Raw genomic sequence first — 15,279 nt, forward strand, 5'->3', positions numbered from 1 at the left:
GGTTAGTAGTGGGAGGATGTTACTAGTAGAAGGTCAATATACTAGGTTGCTAGTGGGAGAATAAATTCAGTGTACTATACTGTTTTTCATCCAAAAGAACTATTTTGAGTTTTGCATTGATTTATTAATATCATGATATTGAAAAATTATTTATGGCTGAAATATATAGTAAATTTATATTCATATCATTTTGTACTTGTATGTTTTGTTTGAAACACCCTATGATGGATAAATATGTTAGAATTAAACTGGGTGTGAGCTTCCGCACATTTTATGCTACATAGTATATTTCTAGGAAGCTATGAAAGGATTGGGTAAAATCCACCAAAGTGGCACATCTTATTCTTTCATAGTTTTTCCAAGCGCAACAAAGTTGGTGATATTTGCCCAAAGGTGATGTCACCCAAGTTAAAGAAAACACATGTATGGAAATAACTATAACTTAGAGGTTTCTAAACCCATATGTGATAAAAATAATTGTATTTTCACAGTAAATTTGGATTTACAAGAGGACCAGTACATTTTTAGCCCAAATGATAGGAATGTAGTTACGGTTGTGACTCTTGTGTGTTTTATCTGCTAGATGTATATTTATTGTATAGTTTATATTTGCTAGATGTACATATTAAATTTTCTAGCCCGGTTATTTGGTGTGTATATTTCATACCTGAGGTTTTTAAGGTTACTTGATCTGGTTTTAGCTCTCAAGGAACCCAAACAGGTGTTGTTGCTGATCAAAGCACAATCAAAGGGAAATATGAACAATTTTGTTACCCTATTAAGTTTATAATGATTTTGGAGTAATTTTGGAATGATTTTGTCTTAAATCTTGTTCTCTAAATTATTTATGTACATTTATTCTTCATTTGTTTGTGTTGTCCCTAATTGATTAAGAAACACATTAAAGCATACACTTCTGTACATATATTCATCTCAAATGTGAAAAACATGATAGAAATGTGTGAAACCCACCAAAGTGGTACATTCAGTTCAATTGTGCGTTTCTCAAGGTAAATGTGACATTTACCCAAAAGTGGTATCACCCAAGTTTATCGACAAAGTACTCAAGAGCCATATTTTCTGACATTGGTATTATTGAGGTTTTCTAATATACTTGGTTGGTGGGAGTTTTATGATCTCATTTAACCAAACATATCATGATAGCGATAACCAAAGTTTAAAGACGGTAAAAGTTAAAGTTTAAAGTTGTGCCTGCTAAGGTTTATTGGCAGTGCTTAGCTAAAGTAATTGACGATAAATCAAGGTAATTGATGATATTTTGTCAGAATTTGTGATGTATGGTTGTATTTAGCCTAAGTCCAAAGAAGTGGTGGTTTATCACAGGCAGTTTGCCAAAGATTGTGATTTATGGTAGTATTTAACATAAATCTATGGTAGTGGTGATTAACTACAGGCGGTTTGTCAAAGTTTATGATTTATGGTGGTATTTAACATAAATCTATGGAAGTGGCAGTTAGCCATAGGCGGTATGCCAAAGTAAGATATTAATTCAAGAAAATGGCGGTTTGCCAAGTGTTAATTAATATCAAAGTTTTCTACCTATGAGGTTTTCAAGGTAGACTGATCTTTAGATCAAGAAAGAAACTATAAGGAAATGTATATTTCATGTGATCACAGGTATGATATCAATTCCTTATATATATGTTTTCAAGCAATTTGGATTGATAGTTTTCTATTGTTTGTAACATTAGATAGTTATATGTCGTATATTAAGGTGTATTTTCTACTATTGTTCAACAGTAGAGATTATTGATTGAATCAAAGTTTGTTTGAGTGGTGTTTAGTCTTGAGATTATTTGGTCAGGTATCAATGGAAAGACATCAGCATCAGTATAGCCCAAGTGGGAGATTGTTAGGATTTTTATGTGGGCTTAACTGATACCAATTGATCCATTAGGCCCAAGCAATAATAGACCCACTCTAATTGGGAAACTACTAGCTCTTTCCATTGTGAGAGTGGAATAGGGTTTTAGGGATTCTATTATAAATAGAATACTGACAGTCCCTGCAGCCATTACTTTAATGCCTTATTGGTTTTGGGAGCATGGCTTTCTCGCAAGAGCAAGTGCACAGAAAGAGAGGAAACCCTAGAATAAGAGGTTGCAGAAGATCTCAGTAGAAGGACTCCAATTGCATAGTTCGTCATTGTCATCTTCATGGGAGTAATGTTTAACCACATGGGACAGAGGTTCATGATCTATGCACATGGGGCTTCTAAACTTACACAGATACTTCTCTATTCCCATTTATGGTTCATGTCATGGATGTACCATTTATTATTATAGATATGGTAAATCTATATGGTTATGTATTTTAAGATCTATGAAGGAGTACTTTATTGATCTTGGTTTAGGGACTATACCCATGGTTAAATATCTTTTATGATTCTTGCATTCTAAATACTATAGAGTTATTCATATGTTTAATATGGTAAAGGATCTCCAACAGAAAGAACAGTACCCAGTAGACAAGGTCGTCTCCCAACTTGCATGTGAGATTGTGAATGAGAATCAAACCAGAGAGAGAAAGGGGGGGGGGGAGAATTTGGGTATATTCCGAAAGGTATTGTTATTCTGCTCATTCAAATGATCAGCTCTCCAAGAGTTCTCTGGACCACGAGGGCTGGTTAGACAGAGATTAGAGAAGGGACGGTTGATGGTGGGACCACTCACTTTGCTCCCACTAATCTCAATTCGTGCAAGTGTCTTCTAAGTTCCATTGGCCTTGTGGGCTAGTATTGTCTTCATTACGCTAGACGGGTAGGATTTTTCTCCAAAAAAATCTTTCAAAAAGTCATTCTTACTGAATGAAACTTGGCTGCTGCCTGGGTTGCAGCCAAGTAACTTAAGGATTTTTCCTGTTAATAATCTATTGTCACATTGAGATTAAATGAATATTCAAAATCAAAGTTATTATTCTGTTTAGCTTTATGGTAGGTTCTTATAAAATCGAGGTTTACAAGCAATGGGAAGAAGAAGGATATTAGAATTGGAGTGTTGACATGATACATACTGATAGTACCCTCTGCTATAGTACATTACTTCCTACTTTTACCATTAAGCAATAAATTCTAGAATTGATGTCATCTTATGTGATCAACCAATTGAATCACTAATTCTTCTGAAACCCAGACTGTTGCAAATTCTAAAGTTGTGAAAGTGCCGCCAAACCACTTTGAAGCTTGAATTTGATAGAAATAAGCCAATAGCAGAAGTAATCGAAGAACTAGAGGAAGAAGAAAAGAGGACAAAGTCTTTTCATCATGAACAGAACAAAGATTTCTCCACCAAACTAATGGGTAAGAGAACTGTTCCATACCATAAGAACCATAACCATATTCTACTCCTTAAAAAACTGTTCACAAGGTTTATACATTATGTAGACCTTTTCTTTATTTTTTGGACAGAGGAAGGAAAGAGATTCATTAAAAATATGAGCAAATTGTATGTAATGATCTGGCTACAAGCAGGTTCAATAAAACAGAAAAGTAAAAGCTCAAATGCATATCCACTTTACAATCATTCAGATTTTTCTCCACATATCCACTCAAAAGAACGCCAAAAAAAAATTAAACATGCTGAGCTTGTAATCCAACTGTTGGAAGCCTAAACCAAAGTCCGAATCGGTGACACCTTTAAATTCAGATCTACATAGTGCCCTGCTCTTTATCATAAGACAAAGAGACCTCCAAATGACTGCTAACGATCATATTTTACTGTAAGACATTCTAGCATCTCTCTCTTCCCACAAAGTTCAAGTACCTGCATTTGGAGACCATCGGCCAAAGCAGTCAACCTTTCTAACCCAGAATTCATATTTGGCCAGTTCAGAAATATGAAATTCAGTTCTGCAAGTGGAACACAAACTGAATCAAAGGGCGTCATAATCTTTTTGCTGGTCATTAACTGGAACAGATTCCATAATCCATAACAAGACCACAAATTCATCAACCCCTAGTTGATTCAGCCTCCTTCTGAACACCAAAGTCCAAGTTAAACATCCATTCTCACTTAACTGCATTTGGAGACCATCTGCCACAGCAATCTGCCTTTTAGCACAGAATACATATTTGGCCAGTTCGAAATATGAAATTCAGTTACTTAAGTGGAACCCAAACTAAATCAAAAGCCACCATAATCTTCATAATCTTCTCACCGGTAATTAACTGGAACAGATTCCATACCACACATTCATCAACCCCTTGTTGATTCAGCCTACTGCTAAACACCGAAGTCCAACTTAAACACCCATCCACTCAAACCACCTGCCTCCCTCTCTCTAACTAACCTCCCTGAGAACAAAAATAGAAAGAAAATAAATTAAAGATAGTTCCCTAGACAGCAACAGAACAGAATACAACGAAAATCATCTACCCAAAAACACCCATCCTTGCAACACATAACAGAAGGGGGGAAAATAACTGAAAACAAAGCCAATATATCCATCTCGTAACATACAGGAAATATGAAATAACAGAATACAGGCTTGGTGCGCTGCTGGTGCTTGATTTCCTGATGGTCCTGAACCTCCTCCCCACTTTCAGCCTAGGAAATGTAAGCCTTTTCCATTTGTCTTGGGTTCCTCGAAGCCATCCAATTAAGGATAAGAAATGTGTTGGTTATATCAAGACAGCAAGCAGATCGTGGAGTGGTCGCTACACAACATAGGAAAACTGCCTATGGTTAATTTTATGCCATTGCTCAACATCAAGGATCTATCATCAAACTTTGATGATTGCCATTCTGTCTTTGGTTCACAGGGAGGTGTTGGGAGCCTCATTCAATGGCAACTTGGTACATAAGTCATCAGCAGGATCAAGTATAGTCAGAGTCGATTCCTTTTTGGTTACAGGAAAATGTATGTATTTAAGAGAAGAACTACCTGATCTTTGTCCAATCATGAATCAATGTTATGTCTAAATTCACAATTCCAAAGAAGTCCAAATTCCAGGACTAGTCCAGCTGGAATTCTGTAATTCTTAGCGTTTCAAGAAAATGAGTAAAACATGAAGTGAACAAAAAACCTCAGAATGAACGATGGCACAGTAGTGGGTCCTCACCACTTCAACCCAGGACATCTTTGAAATTCCTTTTGTCCTTTTACCAATTTGCATCATATCACTCTTACTATACTTACTGGTTACATTGCACATGTTTGTGACTTCACATCACAGATCCAGTATATGGTATGACTTCTTGCAGTACTAACAGGTGACCTGTTTCCTTGATCCACACAAAATGGAATTTGATGAACTCCCCAAATTACCAATAATCCTGACAAGAACATGATCCATCCTTGAAATGGTGAAAACGGGTGGCATCCCTCAGTATGATTTCTCTTCCTACAAGCTTAGATATAAACTTAAAGGCTAAGTGGCAGTCATTACATACTCTGAGGTTCTTCAAAATCCTCAATGTCATGTTTCCAGGGGTACTAATCAGACCAAATGCAAGTGCAAGCTTCTCACTGTGATGACTTAGTATCTGTTCCTTCAGCTCTTCCTCAAGATCATGCAATACTGATTCAGTGTCTGGAATGAAACCCATTTTTTTAATCTCCTCCCATAGCTTTGCGATCGCCTGGTAAATTGCATCTTTCTGTGGGTGGAGTCCATCTTCAACCCCGAAGACGTGTACTTTATTCTTGATCTGAATCCAACTAAATCCTTGGTCTTTCTTTACACCTCTATCTTTCATCAACTTGCGGACCTTCGCAGCATCCTCCCACCTTCCACATGCAGAATATACATTGGCAAGAGCAGAATAGGCCCCACTGTTTTCTGGATCAATAATCAGCAAATTCTCTGCAGCAATTTTTGCAAAATCCACATTTTTATGGACCTTACAAGAAGATAAAAGTGCACCCCAAGCTATAACATCTGGTTCAACAGGCATCTTTTCTATGAAATTTTGTGCTTCTTGGAGTAATCCACCACGTCCAAGCAGGTCAATCATGCATGCATAATGGCTTTGGGTGGGCAAAATCCTATGCACACTCTGCATCAAATTAAAATAATTCTGGCCTTGTTCTACCAAACCTGCATGAGTACATGCAGAGAGCACTCCAACATATGTTATATGATCAGGTTGGACTCCAACAGTGAGCATCTTTTCAAATAATTCTACGGCTTCTTCTCCCATACCATGTTGAGCTAAAGCTATGATCATGGAGGTCCAAGAGATAGTATCTCTCGTCCAACAGATCTGATTAAACACACATTTAGCCCCTTCTATGCTCCCAGCTTTAGCATACATGGTAATGAGAGCATTGCTTACAGAAACTGATAATTCTTCTCCAAACCTAACAGAAATAGCATGAATTTGCTTCCCGTGTTCCAGCGAAGCCAAACTTGAACAAACACTTAACATGGCTGCCAGAGTGTAGTTGTTTGGCTTGGGACCTTCATTCACCATGGATCTAAAAAGCGCAACTGCATCATCATGAAAGCCATTTTGTGTGTAACCTACAATCATGGCAGTCCACGCAACGACATCATGATCTTTCATTGAGTCAAAGATTTGTCTGGCAGGGCTAATGTCCCCAAGCTTGATATAGCCATCAAGTAGAGCAGTAAATGAGATCACACTGAGATTGGTAGCTGCAATTTTGCTGACTATCTTTCGGGCAATTTTAACCCCACCAGACTTGGAGTACATTGAAATCAGAGCATTTCCAACTGGGCCATAAGTATCAAGTCCAGTTCGAATGATTTGAGCATGAATTTGTTTCCCATGTTTCAACATCTCAAGGTTGGCACAAGCTGATAGAGCGCTAGCGAAGGTAAAGCTATCAGGTTTTACAGAGGATTCATTCAACATTCTTTTGAAGAAAGTTAAAGCTTTCAGATCGCATCGATGCTGATTATAGCCTGCAATCATCGAGTTCCAAGAAACGATATCTCGTTCTGTCATCTGCTCGAACTGGGCAAGCGCAAGATCAAGTCGATCAGATTGAGCATGTAATGTAATCATAGCATTCCAGCTCGATGTATTTTTCAATGTCATCCTATCAAAGACCATCTTTGCCACTATCAGATCACCAGATTTTCCGTACATGTTAAGGAGCGAATTCGCCACGGGAATGTAGCTACTTAGCCCAAGTTTAAGAATAAAGGAATGAACCTTCTTCCCTATATCCAAAGCCTCAATGGCGACACAAGAAGTAAGAATATTAGTAAATGTGAACTGTGTGGGTGGAACTCCAGCCAAATTCATCTCTAGAAACATCCGAATTGCATCCTCAAAGCAACCCATTTGATTATAACCCACGATCATTGCAGTCCATGAAACTGAGTCACGATGAGGCATTTCCTCGAAAATTTGACGCGCTGTGCCAATCCTACCTTGTTTCGCATACACAGAAAGTATAGTGTTCCATGAAAACGTATTCTTAAGAGGCATTTCATTGAATAGGCGATGGGCATCGGACAGTAAACCGGATTTTGCATAAAAGTTGATTAAATTGTTCACTAAGAACACACTGATATGAAGGCCAGCTTTGATTGTTCGAGCATGAACTAATTTTCCAGAAACAGAGTTGTTGCTTTTGAGACTTGTCTGGAGGAGAGATGCGTAGAAATCTGGAATAGAAAGAAGAGATGAAGAGGTAGAACGGTCCGTGAGAGACATTTCTGAAAGCAAGAAGAAGAAAACCCATTAAGGCGTATCGATATGATTTCGTTGTCCTAGCTTGGAAAACTGGAAGCACCATCTTCTTAATTGGGAATCTGACATTGTACTAAAGGCTCTCTGATTGCCAACTCTACAAACAATACCAGTAGAAGTAACGAAGCGAAGAGATCTATTTAAGAATTTCTCAACTCTTGCAACAGTGATGACGTTAATGCTCTATATTTAAAGCTATGTTGGAGCTTGAGACTGAAACAGACAACATCATAGACTTCCTCAGATGATCTCACAGCTAGAACCTCTCACCCTTCTTCAGTCGCTGAGCCTCCAACCAGTTTGATCGACAAGGGTATCCAAGAGTGAAAGAATGATGGGATTAATTTGTAGAACCTTGAAGGTATTATCTACCCACGAATCTCTCCAAAGGCCCCTCATGGACGAATCGAATCGAACTAAGGACTCCACAAAACCATCAGCTTTGTAAGCTTTCAAAACATTCGCAAAGGAAACAGGACACAATCATTGGCAATCAGAGTCCAATCGCAGACCTTCGCTGGCTTCATCGGGAAAAAAGATAGTCATCTTTGGATTGAGATACGACCGTTGTGGGCACCGAAAATTTGGTAGGAATACATTCTTAAATTACATGATTTAATAAATAATGAATCAAAATCCTTAGTTTCTACGCGGATGGATCACGGTTCATCCACAAGACATGGATTCTAGCGGAACTTGACGCAGCTATTGATATCTTTTCAATTTGAACTTTAACCTTGGCTTTGAGACTTTATTGGAGATTGATTTCTCCCTCCTCACCTTCTTAGTTGCATTTACACAGTAGGTCTTCCTATAATATACACTCTCTAGCCTCCACAATTAAAGAGTGGAGCATCCACTCTATCATAATTCACAATTATTGTTGTATTAATATAAGTATTTATTTTATATTATAGAATTTTCAAAATTATGACATGTGCCCTTGTTTTTACATTTTATTTTTACTTTTACTTTTTAACTTTTGGGTCTTGAGCTCAAAAGTGTTGAAAGGAAGTTTTTGAATGAAAAACTCAATAAAACATAAAAGCAAAGCCAAAGACTTGTCTTTTAGGACAAGTTGTTTAGTCTTGCATTGGAAGTAGAGGAGTGGGAGTGTGGGTGTATATATAAAGGTTTGTTACTTAAGAGTGCAAGCCCTTTAGAGAGGCACTCTTCCTTGCCATGTATGTGTGGGGGTTTCCTGGGGTGCTTTTGAATCACACGCGAGCTGAGCTGAGGTCAGGTTTGGGTATGGGCCAAAGAATTCTTATCTTTTTACACCACACACCAATATAGGTATATACGTAGACATCCACCCATATGCACATAGAGGTGTCCATACATAGACAGGTCTATACGTATACAGAGAGGTGTCTATACATGGACAGGTGCCTCTGTATAGTGTACAGGTAGCACTCAACCCATACGAATCAATATACTCTGTATTCTGTTAAGTAGAATAAATACGTTTTCGGCATTTTCCTCTCTGTTTTTCCCCTTCTTCTCTGTTCTCTGTTTTGAAAGTTGCATAAACAGTGTTACAAAACCTTGCTTAGTGAGCCTAGCCTTCCTCTCCTAAAGGATCAGAGTCTGTGTACAAACAGACAGAGATCACAGGATTGCTTTATCTTGGAGGTAAAACACAGGATTCCCCACTTATACTGATATAGGGGGCGTTTCAGACCTTAAGGAGTGTGTCTTCTGATACGACTCAACCCACCTTGGCTCGTTTGCTTCAACGTCACTGCACCAAAGGTTCTTCTACTGCATAATTGAAATACTGCCATCTATACAGTGGTCTTATACGGGTACCATTTTCTATCAACTATGGGTGTCAATTTCAAGCCCGATCGAGCCTGACATATTTATGGCCTGACCTAAACCAGCCCGAGTAATAAACATGTCGAGCTTATAAATAGGTAGTACACAATGTAGCCACCTAGCCCGACGGGCACCCGACTGGCTCGACATATTTATAAGCTTTTTTTTTTTTCTTTTTTTTTTCTTTTTTTTTTTTACTACTTTTAGTTAATGCTAAGGCTGTTGTGATATGTACAATTGAGATAGTGGTGGTTGTTATCTAAATATTTATCTTTTTTAGGCATAGTTTAATTGATTTGGATTTGCTAAACTTGGGTTGTGCAGATAGAGTTTAATTGATTTGAGCTTCGTGGGTTAAAGACTGAGTACCTTAGTAACTTAGCAGTTATGTTCATCTTTGGTTTAATCCATTTAAACTATGAGTTTTTTTTTACCATGCTCATCTCTGCCCCTTTTTTTCCCTTTGTTCTTCTTAAATTTTCTTTGTACCAAAAAATAAAATAAAATAAAAATTAAAGAGGACCCGTTTAAAGCCTGTTTAAAATTAAATAGATCTATAGCTTGGTTAAGGCACATTTATGATAGCCCGATTAAAGCTCGAGACCGACTGGTTTGATTATCAATCATACCATGTCCGTCCTAACTAAGCTCGTTTAGCTAAATGAACATTCACAGTGTAGCCCTAAAAATTGGCTAACCACGGCTAAGCCCAATCGCTTGACACCCCTTAATCACAACCACCTACAAGATAAGAGGTGGAGTCAATGCTAGAGAGAGAACAACGTCTCTTGTGACTTGGTTAAAGTAGTCCAAGGCAATAGGGACTATGTTACAGATGAGTCCCTACAAATTTTACTCGGGCCAGTTTTCAATAGTTTTTCTTTTATCACTCGGGCTGAATCGTTCTAAAAAAAAAAACTGAGTCGTGTAAAAAAATGTGATCATAATAGATCCGTGCCAATTTTTATTGACTTGTTATACTTTCTGGCCATGTGAAATTTATCATATTTGGGCATATATTATTCATAGATAATAAGTTTGTGTACAACACAAACCAAAGAATTTTTGTTTCTTGTCTTCAATATTAGTCCATTTTTCTTGTCAACTATGAAGCAACCATAGTATCATTCCCTCCTCACTCAAAATAGAAGAAGAAGAAGAAGATAATAAAAAAATGGGTAAGAGAACACTACCCAATTGGCTCAAGTACACATCAGCACTTAGGCGAATTGTTGGGTGTGCGGGAGCATCTTTAACACCCTGCATGGCAGGGGCAACAGGTTCTTTTCGTACTTATTGTGTCTGGGTATATCCTATGCCATTAGGATAGCATTTTTCTCCCTAAAAAAAATATATGAAAAAAGAAAAAAAACATGACTCGCTCTATTTATTAGGTTTTGAAAAAGGTTGTTCGAGTCAAAAAATGAAAACCTGGTTCTAAAACCATGGGTTTGCCCTTATTTTAGACACCACATTTTGTCACCCCAGAGAGGGTTTTGCAATGATGCGTTGGGTACCCCTGAGATGCAAATGGTTCATGCATTTATGGTCGAGTTCTTATCTTACATGTAGGCAGTATATTTTTGCTTCCATGCTAGCATAGGATGGCTTAAAAAAAAATATATCTTAAAAAAGGTTAATGATTTTGACATGCCTAAAATTGATTAAGACTGCCCAATAGACCATAGATCGTTCTCAAATTAAGTAAAAAACCCAATTGGACCAAAACCCCTGAGACAACTCGAGCCAAAGTTGTATTGACTCAGTCAGATGCTCTCTGGTCGACACCATTTGAGGAATCGGATTAAATCAATTGGAGTCGGCCAGATCAGATCGATATTGGCCTTGACTGATCTTGATTCTTAGTCCATACCATATCGGTGAATCGATACAGAGAAGGGATAAAATGGTCAAAAAAGTGATTATAAATGTAAAACCAAGGTATTTCTGTCAGATCCAAATCAGAATCGACCAATCCCGTTCCCAATACCGAATTCTCAAACCATGCTCACACTTCACAGTCTGAAACGACCTTTAAGCAAAGAGACAATTGAGTGGGCATTTTAAAAACTAAAAAAGTAATACAACGTGAAGTAGCAGGGGTAAGTGGAGCGGGAATGCACGCTACAGTCAGGAACCCATTAATGGTAGAGTCAACATGACTCGTTGTTGACCAGGCTTGACTCGTTTGACTCGCCAAGTTTTAAGGAAAGTGAGTGAATTCGTAAAACCTGGTTTTTAAAATACGGTTGCAATTTCTAATATTGCCTCCCCCACCACTGATATCCGAATTCTTCATACTCACATTGGCACTAATAAACAGGAATTGGAGCCTTAACCCGACTAATAGGAGGATTTATCTTCAATACTTGCAAAATAAGGTCATCACTAAAAGAGAGGGATTTAGAGAATTTAGTGGGATAATTGATGGGATGATGTGCTAAGTCCTTAGGCGAAGAAGAAGATGTTTCACTAAACAGAAGAGATATTACACCCAAACAACGATGAAAAAACTAACCCTGAAACTCTAATTCAAAAAATCCCCCAAATTACAATGACTTGCTTAACAAGATGATAGTACATAATATACTCTAAGTCGCGGGTCGACCCATAAGTCGCAGTCAATCTGGTCAAACCATATCAGCCCAACCCATCTGCTTCCATCACAAATCTCAGAAAACTTCTCATTTGGGTAGCCACCAAAATATGTCGGAGCGGATCAATCTTCAAAACAGGTCAAAGAATTTGAGACAAACTTAACACTCTCAAACAATAAATGTTGGCAACAGGCCTGTGATATAATCACAAATACCCTTGACACCAGCATGGGACTACCAATAAAGAATTCGAGTACCGAGCTCTTGAGTTGGAATAACTTTTTATGTCCATTGCTCCTCCAAAAAAAATTCCCCAAACTTAGAAGTGTTTCTTCCTACCAATAGAGTGTGGGTTTCTGTTTCTCTCTAAGGATCTTTGCAACAAGAGTATTTAGAGGCCAATGGAATACCAACTTTCAACAAAACATCATCGATTAGAATCTTCTCATTTAAAATTTTTAATGAAGAAAAAAAAGTTTTGGAGGGACTAAGTTATTCCATAACCATTTAGAGAAAAGAATATGAGGAGAGTGAACTGGATCTCATTCCACGTTAGCTTGGTAGAAAAAAAACCATCACTCTTCAAGATCTAAACCAATCTGTCGACTTTGCTTGATAACATAGTACTTGAGTTAAAGAATACTATCCCTGATCTCTAGGAAGCCAATAACATTCAACACATCCTGATTCCAACTACCATCATTGCCAAGGGGATCGAGCTCCTCTATGGAGAGGAATATGGTGGAGAGTTGGCGGAGATAGCTTCGGATCATGACACGTTGATTGTGACATGTGTCATGATCCGATGGGCATAGTCGGCTGAAATTTTAGGTTTTTGAAAATTTTCCCCTCTCTCTCTCTCTCTCTCTCTCTCTGTGTGCAAACTTCAGGCATTCAAACAAAATCCGATGGGAGATGCAAAACATAGTCGGCTAAAATTTTAGGTTTTTGAGAATGAATCCCTTTTACAAGTTCCACCAGCAGCAGTAAATGATCACAACGGCCTTAGAGGTTGTGTTGGTCGTCAGAGTGATAGTAGCAGTGATAAGATATTTGGACCATCTAATGAATCATGGCGGTAGGGAGACTTGAAAAGTGAAGAGAAACAGCCACAATCAATTGCAAAATAGGAATTTGAATCTATGGGATGTCTGGTCTATGTTCAATCCGTGAAGGATGGAGCCAGTTGGCTGGGGATAGATTGTGAATGCTAATGCCAATACCACACCTCTTATTATTTTTATTAGTAATCAACGAGATGAATGGTAGATACGAAAGGCTGTGTGAATTAAAATTTGTGTTGAATCGCCAATCATGTAAATGTTTCCATGGCCTATGATCTTGTGTAAGTAATTGTCCATAGCTTCATAGAAATCCGCCGCAAGAGCCTTTTTATTAGAGAGTAAATGGAAATTAAGAGGAAGATCTAAGCCAGTCTCCTCTTCCCACTTTGTAGGTTATTCAGTAGCTTACTCTGCCGTTTCGTTCATTGTTACTCTTAAAGTCTCTTCAAATCTCTTCAGGATTATCATTGTGATAAGAAAAAAAAAATCTGCCGTTTGTTTGAATCCCTGAAGTTTGCAGAGAGAGCAACGCAGGAGGGAGAGGAGGGAGGAAGAAGAAGAGGGAAAATTTTTCAAAAACCTAAAATTTTTGCATCTCCCATCTGATCATGACACGTGTCAAGATCCATGTGTCACGATACAAAGCCGTCTCCACCACATTGCTCTCCATAGAGGAGCTCGATTCTTGCCAAGGACATCTCTTACTTAAGTCTCAATATTCACATTAAAAGCACCATCAACATAGTCAATTAAGAAACACATACCTAATCAATTATAAAGCCAAAAATTCACCCAAGAGAACACACATCTAATTAAATAACTTTAGAATATTTTGGCTCTATATCAATTAAGGCAAAATGGTCGTGGCACGTGCAGAAAAATAGGAATGCAGAACGTTCGGAGCTAGGTGAATGTTCACGTAAGTGATATGATTGACACGTGTTAAATATGTTAATCCTGCTAACAGAGTTGTAAACGGTTACAACTCTGTTTAATATTATTAATATTTAAATAAATAAATAATAAAAATCCCAATATAAGCAGACTTCTCATTTCATTTCGCTTAGAAATCTCGATCCTCTCTTTCTCTCTCTCCTTGCTTCTTCTTCAAGGTTGTTCCTTCTTTCTTCTTCCTTTTTCACCTCTCTCCAGTCTAGTTGAAGTTTTGTTTACCAATTTCAATGAAGATTTGCATTCATGGTAAATTCTCATAAGTTAATAATATCTACCCAATAAGTAATAATAAAATCCTAGATATTCAATAGCTTTGTTTACTTTATAAATTCAAATTTGTCTTTTGCCATATATGCAAACTTTACTGTCCAAATCCCTTCCCTGATGATTAATATGTAAACATGGCATTTGGTTATGTGTGGCTAAGTCTCTCATATGTTCAGTGCCTGAAAATAGTTATGTTGATTTTTTTCTTATCTCATCCTATTTTGAGAGAGAGAGAGAGAGATGATGATGATGACGACTGTAGAAAGAAGGAACAACATTGAAGAAAAAGCAAGGAGAGAGAGAGAGAGAGAGAGAGAATTGAGATTTCCCAACAAAATCGAAGGAGGAGTCCGCTTATATTGGATTTTTATTTTTTATTTATTTATTTATATAAAAAAATATTAGACAAGTTAAGTAACCACATCCGTCATCTCTCCACCCTAAAAACTAGGAATCAGTTACAATATAAAAAACTAATAGATGGTTTAGATTAATCTAAATTTAAATGGACGGTTAATATTAAAATAAAGTGAAAATAAGATTGCAATGCGTACGTCCTGCTATCACTCGCCCATCAATTAAATAACTAAAATTTGAATTCTTTACATAAGCAATCACAGTAATAAACTAACCAAGTCACTAGCCTAGCAAATAGGAATCTCAAAAATTTGAGTAACTCAGATCTCATAAAGTTCACGCTTAATGATGAAAATACCTTCAACCATAGCTGGTCCCAACTCCCAAGTCCCAACACCTATAAAGTTGGAAAAGAAGAAATTAAAATGACCGTCGAGGTTATCATGGTGAGACTATAAGAGGCTGCCCAAGAATCCAACTGGTTTTGGGTCCCTGTCCCACCACTCTACATCTCTCACAAAAAGCAGGGAGGTT

General features: G+C 37.6%; 1 protein-coding gene across 1 annotated transcript; it reads right to left on the reverse strand.

The window, feature by feature from the left end:
• Positions 1 to 3,477: 3,477 nt before the first annotated feature.
• On the reverse strand, positions 3,478 to 8,406 carry LOC122078357 (pentatricopeptide repeat-containing protein At2g22070). The gene has a single exon (XM_042644323.1). The coding sequence runs from the start codon at positions 7,647 to 7,649 to the stop codon at positions 5,283 to 5,285; it is 2,367 nt and encodes a 788-aa protein (XP_042500257.1). The 5' UTR covers positions 7,650 to 8,406; the 3' UTR covers positions 3,478 to 5,282.
• Between the last annotated feature and the right edge of the window lie 6,873 nt (positions 8,407 to 15,279).

Source organism: Macadamia integrifolia, chromosome 5 (genome assembly GCF_013358625.1).
Source record: "Macadamia integrifolia cultivar HAES 741 chromosome 5, SCU_Mint_v3, whole genome shotgun sequence".
Classification (NCBI taxonomy): domain Eukaryota; kingdom Viridiplantae; phylum Streptophyta; class Magnoliopsida; order Proteales; family Proteaceae; genus Macadamia; species Macadamia integrifolia.

Coding starts and splice junctions, on each gene's coding strand:
- LOC122078357 (XM_042644323.1), bottom strand. CDS start 7,649: ATGTCTCTCACGGACCGTTCTACCTCTTCATCTCTTCTTTCTATTCCA.